General features: G+C 33.5%; 2 protein-coding genes across 2 annotated transcripts; one reads left to right on the top strand and one right to left on the bottom strand.

Moving 5' to 3' along the window:
• The first annotated feature begins 6,683 nt into the window (after window positions 1-6,683).
• LOC107886217 (elongation factor Tu, chloroplastic) lies at window positions 6,684-8,635 on the top strand. The gene has a single exon (XM_016810086.2). The coding sequence runs from the start codon at window positions 6,953-6,955 to the stop codon at window positions 8,408-8,410; it is 1,458 nt and encodes a 485-aa protein (XP_016665575.1). The 5' UTR covers window positions 6,684-6,952; the 3' UTR covers window positions 8,411-8,635.
• Window positions 8,636-11,789: 3,154 nt separating this feature from the next.
• Window positions 11,790-18,632, bottom strand: LOC107886216 (pachytene checkpoint protein 2 homolog). Its single transcript, XM_016810085.2, has 14 exons — window positions 18,276-18,632; window positions 18,126-18,189; window positions 17,854-17,960; window positions 17,552-17,619; window positions 17,166-17,269; window positions 16,987-17,091; window positions 13,681-13,770; window positions 13,491-13,566; window positions 13,322-13,391; window positions 13,168-13,238; window positions 12,959-13,049; window positions 12,370-12,497; window positions 12,160-12,288; window positions 11,790-12,077 (listed from the first exon to the last, which is right to left on the bottom strand). Exons 1-14 carry the CDS (start codon window positions 18,403-18,405, stop codon window positions 11,937-11,939), a joined length of 1,374 nt encoding a protein of 457 aa, XP_016665574.1. The 5' UTR covers window positions 18,406-18,632; the 3' UTR covers window positions 11,790-11,936.
• Window positions 18,633-19,508: the final 876 nt, after the last annotated feature.

Here is a 19,508-nt window from a genome sequence, read left to right as displayed (position 1 = left end):
ATATAATAAAACATATATTAATAATAATAATAATAAGGATAGTATAGAAAATATATACATGAGATAGTACATAAATAATCTAAATAATATAATATTGAAAAATATATGTACATAATAATATATATATAAAATATAATGTTAAAAGTGTATATAACGTATAAAAAACATATATATAATATAATACATAAGTATATTAAATACATATACATATATATAAAAGATCATACTCTAATACATAATAATAATGAAAATAATATTGAAATAAAAAAACAAATATAATAAAGATATTAAAATAAAGTAATAAAGTAATAGCATCAATAAATATGCATATACATATACGTACATAGTAAATATACACTACTACATGTAATAAATAAATATAATAAGTATATAGATTATAATTAATAATAATAAATAACAGAAAATAATAACAAGTAATTTGAAAATAAAACAGTAAACTAACACACAAAGGACTAAATCGAACATAAAACAAAATTTTGGGGTGAATTCGAAAAGAAATAAAGAAAAAAGGGTCATTACGCAACACGCGCGTAACCTAGGAGGACCAAAACAACGATTATCCCTCTTGTCAAAACGCAGCGTATGTAAGGGGACTAAATTGCAAAACACAATGTATTTTGGGCCAAATTAAAATAACGAAAAACTTGATTGTAGAATAACAAAAATGCGGAAGGGCCAAATGCGCAATTAGCCCTTCCGCTATAAAAACACGAGGATCCTAATTGGAGCGGGTCGGGTCGACCCAACTCGGGGCCAAAACGGCGCTGTTTCAGGTTTAATGGGGGGACCAAAACGCACCGTTTTGGTCCCTATAAAAGACAAAAAAAAATTAAAAATTCATTTGAACGGTAGAAAAGAAAAAAAAGGAGAGAAGAGAGAGAGGGGGAGGGGGAGGGAATCCGGCCATGGGCCGGTCACCGGTCGACCGTCGGACCACCGTCCGTCGCTAACGCCAGCCACCGTACACGGTGGCCGGAAGTTCAAAAGGTTAGATTTTTTTTGTTTTTTTTTTGTTATATTTTTTGTATTATATTCTTATATGTTTTTTAGTTTATATATATATGAAATATAGAAATATAGATCTGAAAAATAAATGAAAATAAAAGAATAAATCACCATAAATTTGATATCGAGATTTTTGGTTGCTCGATTGATGTTACCCTTTTGTATTTTGAATCACTGCTTGTGTATGTATTAAAATCTAATTTATGTATTGATTTTTCCTTGAATATTCAAAAAAAATCACTAAAAAAAGAAGAAGCCGAACCCCTTTCTATGGTTTCCATTCGGTTTTTATATCCCCTTTGTTACACTGTCTGTTTCTCTTTTTTGGTTGCTATTGCGTGCTCTGTTTGCTGTGCAGGTGGTGGGTGAACGGTGGAGGTGACTACGGGGCAGGTGGCGCCAGGGGATGGGGTTGCAGAGGTGATGGGACAGAAGCGGTGGTCAGATGGCAGAGGCAAGTGAAAACCGAAAATGGGGCTAGGGTTTCGGTTGTAAATGGGCTAGTTTTAGGTGGGTTTGGGTTGGTTTAGTTTGGGTTAGTTTATATTAGATGTTGGGCTTTGTAATTTTAATGGGTTTGGGTAATTTGTCTTGGGTCCAAGCCGGAGCAAATATTGGGCTATACAGTTCATTTTTTCTTGTGAAAAATAGATTTCATGTCAATGTTTCCATATTTTCCGTAGTGTAAGTATCCACCATGTGATTGTCGATTGACTGTTCGGTTCGAAAATCTGGTAGCCATTTATCCAAGATGCAATCCATTCACGGATATCAGATATCTGTAATGTATCGATGTGAATCGACCATGGAATATCGAACCAGATTAACTTGACCATAGAACAGAGCCAGAAATGATGATCAACCATTTCATTTTGTTCGTGGCATAAGACACATCATGGGTCAACCGGGATCCGTCACTTTTGAAGTTCCTCACACACTGGTAACAGGTTGTGGCAAATTTTCCATAGGAATTTGTAATTTATGAGGAATATTAATTCGCCAGATTGCTTCCTACTTTATGTTGAAAGAGTTGGGGATAACTTCCAGGTTACTTTTTTTAGCATGAGAGAAGCATCTTTCACTGAAGACATACCTGAAAAGCTATGCTGCCAAACTTACATGTCATTGTCTGCTGTTAGGGAGAAGCTCCAAGAGTGAAGCTCATTGGCCTAATGGTCTCCCATTCGTTCTTGAATGAATTGAGAGTTCCACCTAATATTGACTTTGTCTTGAATGTCTGTTATCTGACTCCTGGCAGATGTTGTGACTGGTATTGTTGAAGTGTTAACCTATTGCCACAAATAGAAACATTGCATCCCAACCAGTCTTGAATATCGAGCCTTCTGAGGCATGTATCTCTTCCTTTTAGAATGCTTTTCCATGTCCAAGAGTCTAAAAGTTTAGCTTGGACTTCGAGAAAGTTAGTGTTAGTGTAGTATTTTGACAAGAGTATTGCTTGAGTAAACGAATGCGGTTTTGAGAGAATATGCCAGGTCTGCTTGAATAGAAGAGCATCATCAATGAGTGTCGTTTGGCGAATGTTTAGTCCTCCTTTCTTTTTCAGCCGACATAATTGTTCCCAAGTGAACATATGTATGTTTTTTATTGTCTGAGTCGTGGCCCGGCCAAATAATTCTGTCAACATTGTCCGTAATAATTTTGGGGCTTTGATACATGAAATAGAGTAAATTCGTGTAGATATTAGAGAAGATTGTATCGCACCAATCTATCCCCTGGTAAGAGCATTTTGGATTTGTTTAAGTTTGTTAGTTGTTTTGCCTCATGACATCTTATGTTTATTGAAAAAAAAAATTTGATGTGAAGAATTATTTAGTGTAACGGTTAAAATTCTGGTTTCTCAGTTCAAATTCTATTACATTCTTTCCCTCCTTTAAAATTTGTAATAATAAAAAAGTTATAATGATAATTTTAAAATAAATAAAAATAAAAGATATTTTCATAAGTTTTCAGAAAAATCAAATGGTTTTATACTTTTCCGTAATTTTTTATATGATTAACATTTTATCAATCCAACTGTCATATTTCATTTTTCATTCATGCAGATCATGCATGTCAAGTTTGCCATAAATTAAAATTTTCTAACTATTTGTTTTATGTGAAAAAGCTTTTGATCATTAATGTGAAGTTATACTTCGTATTTTTCGGTTTTTCTTCTCCCAGTTAAATTCTATTTTTAGTGTCTCACTTAAACTATGATTAGTCTAGATTTTTTTAATAATATTTTACCTACAAATTTAGGCCCCTTTCCACATTAGAAAAATAACTCATTACACATTTACGTATTAGCTTTTACAAGCTTTCAAAGAATTTTGTGTTTACATTTGAGGGTTCTTATTTCGGGTTTCAGAGTTTAGTTTTATCTCCATATTTTGTACTCTTTGTTTTTAACGTTTTAGTAAAATTATCTTTGCCCGTGATTTTTTATCCTCTTTGGAGGGGTTTTTCTATTTAAAATATTTTTTTCGATCTTTTCAATTTATTCGTTATTTTACTTGTTTGTTGCTTAAACTGGGTTTATCCCCAACAAATTGGTATCAAAGCTAGTTTTATTTTCATAATTAAGTCATTTAGAGATGGCAGCAATAAGGTTTGATATTGATAAGTTTGATAGCATCACAAATTTCAATATGTGGCAAGTTCGGATAATGGCAATTTTGAGAAGATCCTTACAAAGAAGAAGCTTGCAGACATGTATAAGTAAGAATGGGATAGGTTAGATAAAAAGACTTTATCCATGATTCAATTATATTTAACAAATAATGTGTTGCAGGAGGTTTTGATAGAGAGAACGACATTCACCTTATGGAAAAGGTTAGAAACCCTTTACGCGACAAAGTCTTTAGCTAACCGATTAGTGTTGAAATAGCGGTTGTACACATTCCACATGAACAAAGGTGAGCACCTTAGAGATCACATCAGTCAAGTTATTACTCTTTTGAATGATTTAAAGAATGTTGAGGTTTAGATTAACGATGAAGATTAGGCTATGTTATTGTTGTGCTTTTTATCCCCTTCATACAAGTCTTTCAGAGAAACTCTAATTTATGGCAGAGATAATCTCTCATTCGAGGATTTGAAGGGTCATTTGTTGAGTAAAGACAAGCTCAACAATGAGTTTAGTTTGAATAGCAAGTCAAATAAGCAAGCCTTGATTTTGGTAGCATCAAGGAAGCGAGACAAGAGATGTCGTTATTGTAATAAGTTAGGTCACATTAATGCAGATTGTTACAAAATGTGAAATAAAAGGGCTGCTGAGAACAATGAAGAAGATTTAGCTGGTGCTAATTTGGCCAATGATAAGGGTGATAATTTCTTGTTAGTGTCAACAAGTGAAAATTCTGAGCTTACGTCTAAGTGGATCCTAGATTCGGGGTGTTTTTTCTACATGTGTTCCAATAGGGATTGGTTCTCCACATACAGTTCAGTTGAAGGTGGAGTTATGCGCATAGGGAATGGTTCACCCAATAAGGTAACCGGCATTGGTACTGTTCAGATCAAGATACACGACAGGACAATTAGGACATTGTCAGATGTCAAGCATGTGCCTAACTTAAAGAAAAATCACATCTCCTTGGGAATTTTGGACTCGAAGAGTTGTTGAATTAACATCGAGTCAAGCGATATTAAGGTATCCGGTGAGGCTCTCATTTTGATGAAAGGTAAAAAGATTCGTAGTCTTTATATTCTAGAAGGATAATGATGACTGGTGAAATTGAATATCCCTCGTCAATTAAAGAGTCGAAGTTGACTAGTTTGAAGTGAAGACAACTTGGTCATAAGAGGGAAAAAGGCATAATCATTTTGTATAAAAGAGGTTCTCTTTTGGATACTGGTTTTGAAAAGATATTCTAGCTTCTAAACATAGTTTTGATTCAATTAATATCCTACATTGATCAAGATAAGCCCGTGGTGGGTTTTGACAAAGAAGGCGTTGTGAAAATACGAGTCAAGGTGGATATTTATGGAGTTATACCTCATTTCTTTTTCTTCTCCCCGTTAAATTCTATTTTTAGTTTCTCACTTAAACTCTAATTAGTGTAGGTTATTTTAATATTATTTGATCTACAAATTTAGCCAATAAATAGGTCATTTTTTCACCTTAGAAAAATAACCAATTACACATTTAAGTATTAGCTTTTATAAGCTTTTAGAGAATTTTGTATTTATGTTTGAGGGTTCTTATTTCAGGTTTCGAGGTTTAGTTTTATTTCTATCTTTTGTACTCTTGATTTTTGCCATTTTAATTAAATTATCTTTCTCCGTATTTTTTATCCTCTTTGGAAGGTTTTTTTTCTACGTAAAATATTTGTGTTTGATCTTTTTAATTTCTTCATTATTTTACTTGTTCATTGCTTAAACTAGGTTTGTCTCCAACAATTAAATATATATTAATATAAACATCATTTTAAATTGATATAATAGAAATATTAAATTGATTCAAAATTTTACATGCATGACCAATACAAACATATTGTCAAATTCAAGGACTGAATTGATAAAATATTAATAATATAAAAATTTAAAAAATACATAAAATCACTTAAATTTTGCACTAATTTAATTGAATTTCTTTCCATATTTTTATATTTATATTAATAAAATTTTGCTCATACCCCGTTTTATCTACCGTTTATTTATTTACTTTTTTAGAATATTATCCACTATTTTATTTAATTTTTTGTAAAATAGATCTACTATTTATTGGAGATAAAGAAAGGGGGGATTTGTAGACCACTGAAGTTTTAGGGGAAAGTTGAGAACCTGAATCAGAGACGTGGCACGATAAGGGCTGGGGTTGTCTTTGTAGGTTTGGGTGGGTTGTCTTATCATGGATCTTTCATGTCCTCAGTCAATCTAAACCATAATATTTGTTTGGTCAAAAAGACCATATTCCTAGCCCTGTTCTAAGCATTACCCCAACCCTAAACCTTCAAGGAAAACACACTCCTTTGAACTATTTGACGGGTCCTTGTATTGAAGGGCCTTAGAGTTAGGAGTCAGTAATTTAATGTTCTCTAGCATTTGGTTTAAATAATTGGATTAAATCTCAAAATTATAAGTAAATTTTAGTTTAATATATAATTTTATATAAATTTTAATTTTATGTAATTTTATATATAATATTTTAATTTAATTTAATTCTTATAAATTATTAATATAATTATTGGTAAAACATCATATTATGTTTATATATAGCATACACAAATAATTATATTTATCCAATATTAAAATACTTTAATGTATTTATTTATTTAAATGTGTATAATTGAATCAAAATGAAAATTTTATTTATATATTTGAACCACATTCAAAGTTTCACATATATAATCGCACTAAATTAAAATTTATGTATAATTTTATTTTTTAAAATTTATAGAGGTAATTTAACCAAATATGAACATTTGAAAGTGGAATAAGCACTATTATTTAGGTTTAATACTTGAATTTCATACAGTTTTCTGATAATTTTATATATACTTACATTTAATAAAAATTAATACATTTTTTTATTTAAAAAAAAAACCTGTAAACTTATTGAAATATAGTAGTATAGAACTTCAAGATAGGAAGCCCAATTTTTAGGCCTAAAGAAGTAATAGTGATTTGTGGGGATGGGATGATGGGCCTGCTGGGTAGTAAGTGAGCATAGGAAGAGGAAATTTCAATAGTACCCCGAGAGAGCGAGCGAGGGAGCAGTGGATATGGCAGAGGAAGCAGAAGTGGATAAAACAACTCCTCATATTAGCCTTTCTTTTTAGTCCGTCCATTTCACAAACCCTCATCCTCAAAGCCACAGAGGAATAAGATAACACAAACCCAAATCTCTTTTACCTTCTCTTCTTCATTTTCCAAAGCCAAAGGCCAATACCCTCCTTTCCTCTCTTCTCCCCTCCTCTACAAGGAAATGGCAATTTCATCAACAGCAGCAGCCACTGCCGCTTCTTCTAAGCTTAGATACCCACACGCCTCCCCTTTCCCAACTCACTCCTCAACCACCACCTCTGCCTTTTTCTCCTCAATTCCCTCTAAACTAACCCCTACCCACCTCTCCTCTTCCTTCCTCCCTCCTTTCCTCACTACCGTTGCCACCACTTACGTATTCCCTCGCCGTCGCGATTCTTTCACCGTCAAAGCTGCCCGTGGGAAATTCGAACGCAAAAAGCCCCACGTTAACATCGGGACCATCGGCCATGTCGACCACGGCAAAACCACCTTAACTGCCGCTCTAACTATGGCCTTAGCTTCCATGGGTAACAGTGCCCCAAAAAAGTACGACGAAATTGATGCCGCCCCTGAAGAGCGTGCCCGTGGCATCACCATTAACACCGCCACTGTTGAATACGAAACCGAAAATCGCCATTACGCCCACGTCGACTGCCCAGGGCACGCTGATTATGTCAAAAACATGATTACCGGAGCTGCCCAAATGGACGGTGCTATCTTGGTTGTTTCCGGAGCCGATGGACCCATGCCTCAGACTAAAGAACATATCTTGTTGGCTAAACAGGTCGGTGTCCCTAACGTGGTTGTGTTTTTGAACAAACAAGACCAGGTAGATGATGAAGAGCTTTTGCAATTAGTGGAATTGGAGGTGCGTGAATTGCTCTCTAGTTACGAATTTCCCGGTGATGATGTCCCTATTATTTCTGGCTCCGCACTTTTAGCTTTAGAAGCTTTGATGGCTAAGCCCAGTATTCCTAGAGGTGAAAACCAATGGGTGGATAAGATTTATGAACTTATGGATGCTGTTGATAGTTACATTCCTGTTCCTCAAAGACAAACAGATTTGCCTTTCTTGTTAGCTGTTGAGGATGTGTTTTCCATCACTGGTCGTGGTACTGTTGCCACTGGTCGTATCGAGAGAGGTACTGTTAAGGTTGGAGAGACTGTTGACATTGTTGGATTGAAGGATACAAGGAACGTCACAGTTACTGGTGTGGAAATGTTTCAAAAGACATTAGATGACGCCATGGCTGGTGATAATGTTGGGTTGTTACTTAGAGGTGTTCAAAAGGCCGATATTCAGAGAGGGATGGTTTTGGCTAAACCAGGGACAATCACTCCGCATACCAAGTTCAGCGCCATTGTCTATGTGTTGAAGAAGGAAGAGGGTGGCAGACATTCTCCCTTCTTCGCAGGTTATAGACCTCAGTTCTACATGAGGACCACTGATGTCACTGGAAGGGTGGCTTCCATTATGAATGATAAGGATGAGGAGTCTAAGATGGTTATGCCTGGTGACCGTGTAAAGATGGTAGTTGAGCTTATCATGCCTGTGGCTTGTGAGCAAGGGATGCGGTTTGCTATTAGAGAAGGAGGGAAGACAGTTGGAGCCGGGGTTATTCAGTCTATTATTGAGTGATCTTAGGATACTTTGGCGTTGCAGGATATGTTATTGCTGTTGCAGTGATGTCAAAGAACCTTCATATGCCAAATGTCAAGGTCATGCAATTAGTTTCGTCACCATTTATAGAACCTCTTTCATTCCAATGTCATATTTTGGAGTTTTGTATTTCTTTTGCTTCAGACTCATGTCTAATCTAGTTGGATTGGTAATATTCATGTCACAATTCGATATGATTTTATATCTCTGTTGCTTTTGCTGTTATAGCTAATTCTTAATCATACCTTTTGCTTGCTCTAGAACATTTGATGTTCCTCATATGGTTTACCTACGGTAGTCCCCTCGAGGAATTCATTTAATCTTCTAGGTTTTTCTTGTCTATTGTCCATGACAAGCATATATTCATATATACATGCTATTCTTTTAGTCGGTGTTCAGCAAGCTTTGCTCCATCTCCAGCCTGGGGCATGTAGCAAAGTACATTATTCACATTCTTTCCGGCCATATGATCTGTTACATTATTCACATTCTGGCCAAGATCTGTTTGTTTGTAAATTTTGTGGTTTTATGGATTAAAATGGATGTACAAAGGCATAACAAGCTGATGGTATCAAAACACGGGTGGAGAATAATGAAAAATAAATAAAACAAGACATATCTCAGCTTAATTTATGAAACAGAGTTTGTACACTCAGTATACAGTGACTTCATATATGTGTGTGTATATATATATAGTAAATTCTACTCTAGACCTGAATACAGGCATGCATTACCTTTTGATGAATATATATGTTTATGCTAAGCTCAGAAGATGTTGACATGACTACCTCTTGAACAAATGTTGCTCTTTGCCATTCGTTTGCATGTAGTCCCCTTCCAAATGAGAAAACCATAGAACAGAAAATGTCTCTACTTGTACATCAGAAATAAAAAAAACCAAAGAATCGGAAATCAAAATTTGAGACTATATTAGACCATCCTATACAGAAGCTGACAAGCTGAGAGCAAAATTTTCATTTTCGTTTTCATACATGAAGACAATGATTTGAGTTAAGATAAATCATGATTCTAGTAATGTTCAATAACCATCAAAGGAAGTTCTCGGCATCCTTCATGCCTTTGAACTCCTCTGGTGTCAGCAATCAACTTGTAGTTTGAAATCATCAACACGCCACCACTCTTTGTTGTCTTTACGCTCAAAAGTTCACTCTTGAGCTTCTTGATCTCGCCACACATCACTTCCACCAACGCCTCGAGGGTCTTGTTCTTCCAAGCAAGATCCCCTAAGGTTTCCCTCACATCCTATTGTAGCTCCTCTAAGCTCATCTCGAGACTCCATCATTGTTAAACTTGATCTCCTTAAGGGAATCCTCGGTGTCCTCCACCCACATAAGGACATCACTCATAGTATACTCGACCTTGGCCATCTGGGTCTCAACGATCTTCACAAAGTCCTTCGAGCTTCCTTTCTTGCCCTTTGCAGCACCTTGCCTCTCCACCACATCGTCCTCTTGCTTGTTCATCTTCTCGAACTTGGTCACCATCATTCACTACCATGGGACTAAACGCAAGCTTTAATACCACTTGTCACGAGCCAACTCTGTTCGTCTGCGGTCTTAGGCTCAGTTCCAAGAATAAAGAAGTCCGAGTTAGCCTTCAATCTTTACTTGGGAAAGACTTTGGCACACTTAGCCTAGACAAGTATATTTCGATATACTATTTCAGATTAATCTATTTTTAATTTAATGAATATATATATATAAAAATATTTACAATTACCAAAATTTTAAATAAATTTTAAATAAAAATATTCATCAATAAACTCCACAAATAAAAATACATAATTCAATAAATCTACAATTAATAAGAAAAAAAGAAGTTGAAGGGTGAAGGGAGATTTTTTTTTATAACAGAAGTTAAAGGGTAGTGAGAATTTTTTCTTTGATAATGGGGTAAGTTTTTTTTATTATATTATAGATTTTTTATTTTAAATGTGAAAGTATGTCCCAAAATAAATTGAAGTTTAAAATGTTAGACATTACTTTTCACTGTATTCTTTTTTTTATTGGTTATTACATTCTAATTAAGTTATTAGCATAATAGTAAATAGTTAAAAAAATTCTTACTTTTTAATATTATTCATGTAATGGCTGATGCACTATGTTCCAATCAGTGTGACTGAAATGAGCCAATGTGATTGGCAAAATTTTCACCAATGCAGAAAATGGTATTGCTTGTTCTGTTTTAGTACTAGAACAGTGCGCACTAACCTACATAACTAGAAATGGTGCGAAACCGACTACCATGAGCCAAACTACAATAAATTCAGTGTGTTAATTTTAATTGAGCTTTCTTCCGTTCAGTTTTAAATAACAATTCATCCTTGTTAGTGTTTATTAAGCTTACCATCTCTAAAACCAAATTGGAATCCAATTTAGTTCCAAGGTTAAACTAGAAATTCAAATTGGTCCAAAATCTTACACAAAACTAGTTATCAGAAAATTTGAAGAATATACTGTGAAATTCGAGTCAAGGGACCAGGAAAAAATTAGTTATTTATAGTAGAACTTACTTAAAGTTGATTAAAAAACCTAATTTATATATTTTCTTTTGACGCCCCTCTTTAATCTTCATGGATGTAAAGATTATTTTTCTCCTTGCTTTTTCTCTTATCGCACACTTTTAGAAGACTTAGGAAAATTTCTATCGTTATTCTTTTTCAAGTTTTTCAACTTTTTTGTTTAGACATTAAAAATAAAAATATGGATTCGTATGACCAAATAGTTAGCACTACCTTAGTAAAGTGAATCTTGACCTTACAAAAGTTATTTTATGCCTGATGTAGATAACTGTTGGGACTTACTGTTTAAACGGCTACAAGTTTTCAACAACCGAACTTAATGTTGATATAAAAGCTAAGGAAATTGATTTAAGATGCCAATCACCATAGTTCTAGAAATATTTTTTAATCAATGTTATTATATGTTTTTAACAAATTCGAGATAGAATTCAAATGATATATGTTTTATTTCTTCTGTTGTGCATGCTTATAATTTGTTTAATTTTTATTTTACTAACTTATAATCAGATTGCACACAAGCATGAAAATCCATTTTTTTTCACGCCAAATAGTTTGTGTAAGTTTGTAGGATCATTTTGTCATGAATAACACCCTTAACTTATATTTTATTTGTGCTTTGCAACCTTATCATTATTATAACATTTTGTACCAATGCCTTGATAATCTAATTGCTTGTTTGAGTTAAATGAATAACTGCTCGAGTCTATTATATTATTGTGTGCTTTGTTTAGGTTTTTAATTTTGTTATGCTTGAAAACAAAACAAACATGATTTAATTGTTAGCTTTAGTCCATCTGCATCTTGTGTACGACTCTATCCCATAACCTGTAATCTCATTACACGCGAGGATTTAAAGTCAAGATAGACAAGGCATCAATGGCAGTGGGTATCGCTAAAGATTTAAGATTTAACATTTTCAGCATAAGAACCATCCATTTTACACCAGAACAAAACTCCATTACTTCAGTCGGGCAGTTCAGAATGCTCCCTCCGGGCTGTGTCAATCATTGTGTTCAACAACTTGTTAGGGTCACAACAATACGGGTTGTCAAGTGCTGCATGCGCCAAAAATGGTAGTTTTCTTAATGTTCTTCCACTCAATCCCTGTAAACAAACATACACTAATTATTTCACCAAAAGCCTTGCTAGATTCAATGTGCTCTCAGTCAGGGCTTCGGTTTCTAACCTCACATGCTTCAGCAGCCTCTGCTAATTGCTTACACAGATGAAATGTTGTTTGAACTTCATGAATCTCATGCATTTTCAATTTCTCTTTCAAAGTAACATAGTCTGAAAGGATGTATTGGCTTGAACCCTAAAGAAATCCATAGTTGACTTGGGCATTAAGTAAAGAGATGAAACCATGGTGGTCTTAAGCATAGTTCTGCATCCTTACCTGGATATTTGATATTATTCCTTTCCGAATAAGTTCCTGCAAGCAGGATCTTAAAATTTCATAACGAGCTTGAAGAGTTGGAGGGCCCACATATGCTTTGATATCAGCTCGGTCAACAAAAGCGATATCTGCAATACTATCAGTAAATTTACATATTCCAATTCCCAACAATGAGGACTTTTCACAGAAAAGTGACATTCATAACTACAAAAATAGTAACAAGATGCAGAAATGTAAAATATCCCTCAATACATAATATAAGAGGACTCTCTGAGGCTCAATCGGTATCATTACTATTGCAACAATTAGGAGGTCGTGGGTTTGAGAGCGCTTAAGCACAACTTTTTCTCTGATTTAAGAATGGAGAGAGGCTATGGGTAGCAGTACGCTTTGCATTAGAAAAAAAGAAAGACTATCTGATAAAAGTTTCTAACAGTAAGACTATCTGATAAAAGTTTCTAACAGTTAGAAGATTCCAATACTAATCCAAGAGGAGATAATGACAAAATTACCATGCAAACTTGCAGAGTTCAAGTAACTCCAACACTTTCAGTATAAGGAACCAATATGAAATAGATTATAGGCTTACCAATAGCAGCAGTTATATTGGATGTGGTCAAAATTATAACATTGGGAGATGATTTCAGCTTATCCATCTGAGTCAATAGCGCGTTTACAACCTGAGGTACATTTTCAAGTTGTATTAGGTGTAAAGTTGAGTTAAATATACCCACTCACATAAAGAAGTGCATTTAAGAAAGAATTTACAAAGTAGTCTAATGCTGCACAAAACCATACCCGAATGGAATCTGAAGGCTCAGAACCAGACAAAGCAGCCTTTCTAGCAGCAGCAAGACTTTCAACTTCATCTGCAGAAACATCATCACATCTAAAGAATCATACGCTAAAAAAGACCAGAAATGATCAAAACCCTCAGTAATAAAAGACTCACCAATTAGAACAAATACTAGATTGTTTTCTTCTTCTATCATTTCTTGAATTTTTTTGAAAAGCTTTGCAACCTATAAGACCGGGGTAAAGAATGTAAACTACATATCATTAACATCCAGGAGTTCATTACATTTCTGTTATAAGTTCAACAAATTGATACAGAGACATACCAATTTGCCACTCTCAGAGAACCATTTACTAAACAAAGAATGTGCATTAACTTCAATCAATTGGCATTGTGGATATCTGAAAAAAGAATGGAAACCCGAAAACAAAATAAGGTTAAAACCAATCATCTGACAAGATAAGTATAGGACCTTAAAGAGATAAATGCATCAGACAATGAAATTAACAAAAAACCTGGAGCTGAATCTAATGGATAGCTTTTGTGCCAGCGCTTTACATAGAGATGTCTTTCCGGTCCCTGGGGGACCATGTAAAAGAATAATGCTGCAAAAAATAATAATATAATAATAAAATAAGTTCACCAATCAGATTTCTTGTTGGTACTATTATCAATGCCTGTGATCAACTGTACTTTCCTATCATTATCTAGATGACAGAAAAATGGAGAAAAGTATCAGAGAAAGAAACTAAAATATCTACTTCTGAAAATTTTGAACCAATGACCATATGAAGCCTTGCTTCATATAATTTCAAGAAGTAGCCCTCAGGGCAATGTCATGCAACAGGGGACTGCCAAATTGCTTGAAGAAAATTTTGGAAGTTGGAAAGTAAGCATGTAAATGCGCGTATGTGTCTAGGCTCCCTACAGGGCTTTGCATCATCAAGATTGCAGAACCACGATGTTACAGTTGCCTTTTGTAGGCAAGACAAGAAAAATAAGTTTATTTTAGTCCCTTATACTTTATATATAATATTTAAAGCCAAATCCTCTAATAAAAATGAAATATATCTTATGTGGATGATCTAAAATTTTGACATGTGAACTGCTTAAAATACCTCCATGTGTCATATCATATATTTAATATTTTATGACTTTTTCTTTAAAAAATTAAATTACATCAATTATATGAAAATTATTTTATGATATGCATTTCACCTAACATAGAAGGCATATTAATAATTGTCAAAAATTAAGCATTTACATGATAGTATTGATAATAATCGAAGTAGATTAGTTTACACAATCATTTGTAAAAAGTACAAATTAAGCATTTATTGTTAAGCTTAACAGATAATAGTCAAAACTTCATAATAATAATTGTAAACTTATTATTAAGCATAATGTACTATTCAACTTCACCTAATTATTAAAACTCTAATAATCATATTAGATAGGTTAAAATTTTCTATTAGTTCCTCTACTATGCATAAATTATAGATTTAGTTCTAATTTAATTTGAGCTTTTTTAGTCCCTGCACTTTTTTAATTTTAAAATTTCAATTTCAATACTAAAAAAATGGTAACTATTAAATTCATTAAATTAAGTTTTCCTATTTCCAAAATCTAATATATAAACTTACTATCACATGTGTAATGCCATATTAGCTTACTGTAGTTCATTAAGTTAAATTTCAATAATATCATTCTATATTTACATAATCTACGGATTAAAGATAATGTGATATTTTAATTTCATCTTGATTATAAATATCATTATTTGAAATAATATTGTTTTACCAAATTTATAATTGATTATGCACAGATTTGAAAATAATTTAATTCAAAATAAAGAGGTTTAAAATACTCTTCCTAAGAGTCTAAGGTTAAGAGCTTTTTTCAACAAGTTCTAAGTTTAGGAGCTCCCTCGACGAGTTCCATATATTATTATAGGTTCATGTGGTAGAAATTGCAACAAGGGAAAGGCTCCATCAATCGAAGTAGATTTTCAAGTGAATCGCTTGATGACTTTATCCATAACCCTTGAACATAACTTGACATCAGATACAGACACTTATGCAATTCTAATGCTAAACAGGAGAGGGCCTTGTTCGAAGAAAGAGCAGTAAAAGCAAAGTCACAAATGGCAGCAAACATTGCATAAATCAAGTCTAAATTGGAAATCAGTTGCAACAACTGTTGCTACAATTACGGGAACTTTTTGTTGGTTTTAACTGAAACCATGAAAGAGGCACAATGGGGGTACAAGTAGCAGTAACCATTATAGAACAAACAATCGAATGGAACTGCAGACAGGGCTTGGAGTAGTGCCGTGGTACACAAAGCGTGTTCCAACCTTTGATGGATCAGAGGACCCGTTAATTTGGTTACACTAATGTGAGAATTTCTTTTCTAATCAACAGACAGTGAAAATAGACAATGTTAGTTGTGGCAGCTTCACATGCTGGGTGAGGTGCAATTATGGTACTATCAGATGGAGCAAGAGGAACCAAATCTCACATGGGAGGCATTCAAGGTATTCAAGAGGAACCGATCTTACCTGGGATCGCAAATCCCAAGTTTGTCTATGAAGAGCAGATCTAATTGTATTAGTGTCTATAATTGATTCTTCTGTGTAATACTAATCGATAGGGCCTCATTGGTAAGTGCTACAAGATCTCATGCATTGGAACCCACGGTTATGGACCCGAATCCATTAGTATGGAACATTTTCTTTTCCAAGTGAAATCCCCTAGTATATGAAAAAGTGTTTTCGTTGTTGTGGAATAAGAAGCCTTCGTATCTTAATACATGTATTTAATTTATTCAGGGCTATTAGAGTGGGATCCACTTTTTGGGCTCCTAGGATAGGTGAACTAATTAACTTGAAATTTGTTTGAAGGAGAAAGATAAAGGGATAATAAAAATAATTTAATCAAAAAAAATTAAATAATATTTTAATAATATATATTTTTCTTCTTAACAAAAAATTATTTTAATAAAATTATTTTATGAAAATTAAAATCAAGAAACATGGCATGATTTAATTGGCTAGAGATCTTTTTTAACAACTGTGAAGTTTTGGACTAAAAATTATAACCAAGAAATACTTTAGGTATCAAAATGGGCCAAAATAGGTTTAAGTACCAAAATAGGAAAGCGGGTATATTTCAGGGGTCAAACCATTAATTAAGCCTATTCCTAATTCGAATAATTTATTTTAGCAAGGATCTTATGCATTAAAAGTCTTTAATTTTAGTTTCCTATGTCAAAGAATAAAACCTATGTAACCTTTATTTAAGAGAGATCATTCTAGGTGATAAAACAATTAATCCAAATTACAAAGTTTTAAGATTCTCTCTTCCCAACGAGTCTAAGGTTAGGACGAGTTCTAAGGTTATGAGATCCCTTCAACAAGTTCCATATGCTATTAATCATAAGTTCTTCTCAAAATAGAAATCGCAACAAGTGAAATGCTCACTCAATCAAAGCAGACTTTCAAGTGACTAGCTCCGTGATTTGATCCATAACCCATGAATTTAACACACAACAAAGTTGATTTATCAAGAACATGTAATTATGCATGAAGCTGAAAGATAGACAAGTGATACATTCTAAAGCCCAATTCAAATTTTAGTATTGGGGGTCAAACTAGGACAACCCCAACTGGAACAATCTAACCAGTTGACTCATTACTAAATAGGGACCATGGTACTAGCTTTGAAAGAGAAAAATGATACTTCCTCTTTTCTTTCATATTTTTTGGCACAAAATGATACTAGTTTGTTGAAACTTTTTTAAGTCATGAGGAGATTCCATACCGGTTCCATGACACAAGGAAAGGATCAACACCTTTTTCAGTAAAAAGCAATGCACTGGCTGCATAACGCAATAACCGCTGCTTTAGTCCAGATTCATATATTAAGCTGCAAAATCAAGTTCTAGCATCATTATAAAAACTAACTCAATCCTTCAAGAAAAACAGATGCTGCAGACAAACCTCTCCCACATGCCGTCAAATTCCTTAGCTGGTAGGATCCATTCATTGAAGCTGGACAACTGGCCATCCCCAGTCAATTCCTCACATGGTCCCTCCTCACTAAGCTGAGAAGTCAACAATCATATCCATTCAACTTTAAACAAACATAAAGTAAGTATAAACTGAAGAGTTGGTCACACAATTTGAAATTTCTGCAGGCCAAGCAAACACCGTATCAACATCCTACTGTTACAAACTAAAGCAGATGTTCCATTTGAAATGTGGTTCAATTTCAAACAAAATGTGAACAGCCACTACTAAGTCAAGTTGTTGGGAAAAATGTGCCAATCATAATCACAAAAAGATAACCACCTTTTAATCTTACTAAGATTAGAGTAGCGTTGTACCTGAAAGACATGAACAATGGGTTTCACTTGCCAGAACAAAAGAATATCATGGTTTTTCACCCATTCATCTACAAAACCAACAATTTGAACAAGATGAGTACATTATAATCCCCCAGCCTCTCTCCATAAATAATTGAACTCTTGAACAAAAATAAGATAATCAATTATCAAACTAAATGCCTCAAATTTAACAATCAAATCTGTCAAAAATATACATTTCCTTACTTTCCTCATTTCTCACTTTCACTAAAAACTTCAAACGCAAAAAGATAGCAAAAGACAACAGAAAAAGTAAAATATACCTGTATCACATATACGGATTCTGTGTACATTTTCCATGAGAAATGGATCATCATTAGGCACAGGAATGGGACCATCAACGTAGCTCAGGCTTCTCTTTTCAAGCATTCTAATTGCAAAACAGAATAGCTTAATCTCAGCATTTCAGTTAAAAATCCCCAAAACTAACCCTAATCTCTTTAAAATTAGCATATTCTTAAAGCATAAGAATCAAACAACAGTCACCAGTCAAATATTTTTAAATAAATAAAAGAAAATCATTTTAACTTCTTACTGTTCAACGGCTTTTCGGACATCGTCAGGGCGAGCTGTGCTTGAAGGTTTTAAGCAAACTTCAACTGACAATAAAAGAACAGATACAAACATAAATCAGACATTAAAAAAAGAAATCAAATTTGTGAAAAGAGTGAGACTAAGGAATCACCAGAAACGTGAAATTTTTCATGAGGCCCGTTAGAAGGCGATGCCGGGGATGATGCTAAAGGGACGCCGTTTTGGTCGGAGATCTTGACGCCCTCGAGGTTTGGAACGGAAATATCCATTGGAGAGCTCATCTTTTTTTTCTTATTTGTTTCGGTGATTAAGAGACTACGGATTATAATGTGAATAGCATTGCAGAGAATCTGGACAAAGATCGGGTTTTTTGAGGGTTAAATCAGAAACACTGGATAGGTTGGAAAGAAAATTGAAATGGGCGGGAAAAATGAGGCTGACAAAATAGAATGGTATTGTGCTTACTCGAATTTCTTTCCTTTTAGCGGTGGCTTCCTTTTTTTTCTTTAGCCTACTTCTAAAATTTTTAAGTGGATATCAAAATTTGTAGGATTTCTTTTTCAGAACATTATGGAAACAAAATTAATTATAGAAATAATATAAATTTTTCTAATTATTCGAATAATCTAGACATATGAAAATCTCAAATATCGATATAATAGTTAATGATTCGAGGTGATGATAATATATATATTTGGTCAGACATGATAACATCGTAACCTAAATCATGAGTTATGATATTGATTTAGGGTTCTCATGGAGACATGATAACATCGTAACCTAAATCATAAGTTATGATATTGATTTAGGGTTCTCATGGAGAGGCAAATTTAGGGATTGGCAGGAGCCCTGGCCCTCCTAAAATGTAAAATTATTATTTAAGTTCTTAATTTTTTTTTTAATTTTAAATTGATAAAGATAAAATTAAACTTTAGCTCCCTTAAAATTATAAAATTTTTATCAATTTAAAAATTATAAATATATAAACTATAAAAAAATTAAAATTTTATTCGACCTCCCCTAAAAATTTGTTCTGGCATCGCCTGTTATAGAAAAAAAAGTGTAAAAGGACTGAATGAAAATTTTCCATTTTCTTTTCCCTTCAACTTCCAACTTAATTTGACCTGTTAGCTTTTTCTTTTTTTAATTGACTATAACAAGTAAATGTAGGGCTTGAAAAATAAATAACTCCTTTTACTTTTTAAATTTAAAAATAATTAACCTATAAAAAGGAAATTTAAAAAGAAAGATTTGTCCATGTAAATAAAGATAAAAAATTGGAAACAATGAACCCTAACTCCATTTACCCTTTTTGTTTTTTTGTAGTTCCGTTTGCTAAATCTAAACCCAAGAAACTTTAATCTCAAAATATTTTGAAACCTAA

Source organism: Gossypium hirsutum, chromosome A03 (genome assembly GCF_007990345.1).
Source record: "Gossypium hirsutum isolate 1008001.06 chromosome A03, Gossypium_hirsutum_v2.1, whole genome shotgun sequence".
NCBI lineage: Eukaryota > Viridiplantae > Streptophyta > Magnoliopsida > Malvales > Malvaceae > Gossypium > Gossypium hirsutum.
This window is presented reverse-complemented; position numbering and strand designations above follow the sequence as displayed.

Bases quoted from the DNA above. Each gene is read 5' to 3' on its own strand.
- LOC107886216 (XM_016810085.2), bottom strand. From the start codon at position 18,405: ATGAGCTCTCCAATGGATATTTCCGTTCCAAACCTCGAGGGCGTCAAG. The intron at 13,567-13,680 runs GTTTTTTGTTAA...TTCTTTTTTCAG, and splicing joins TCCATTAGATTCAGCTCCAG to ATATCCACAATGCCAATTGA. The intron at 12,498-12,958 runs GTAAGCCTATAA...ATAGTATTGCAG, and splicing joins CAATATAACTGCTGCTATTG to ATATCGCTTTTGTTGACCGA.
- LOC107886217 (XM_016810086.2), top strand. From the start codon at position 6,953: ATGGCAATTTCATCAACAGCAGCAGCCACTGCCGCTTCTTCTAAGCTT.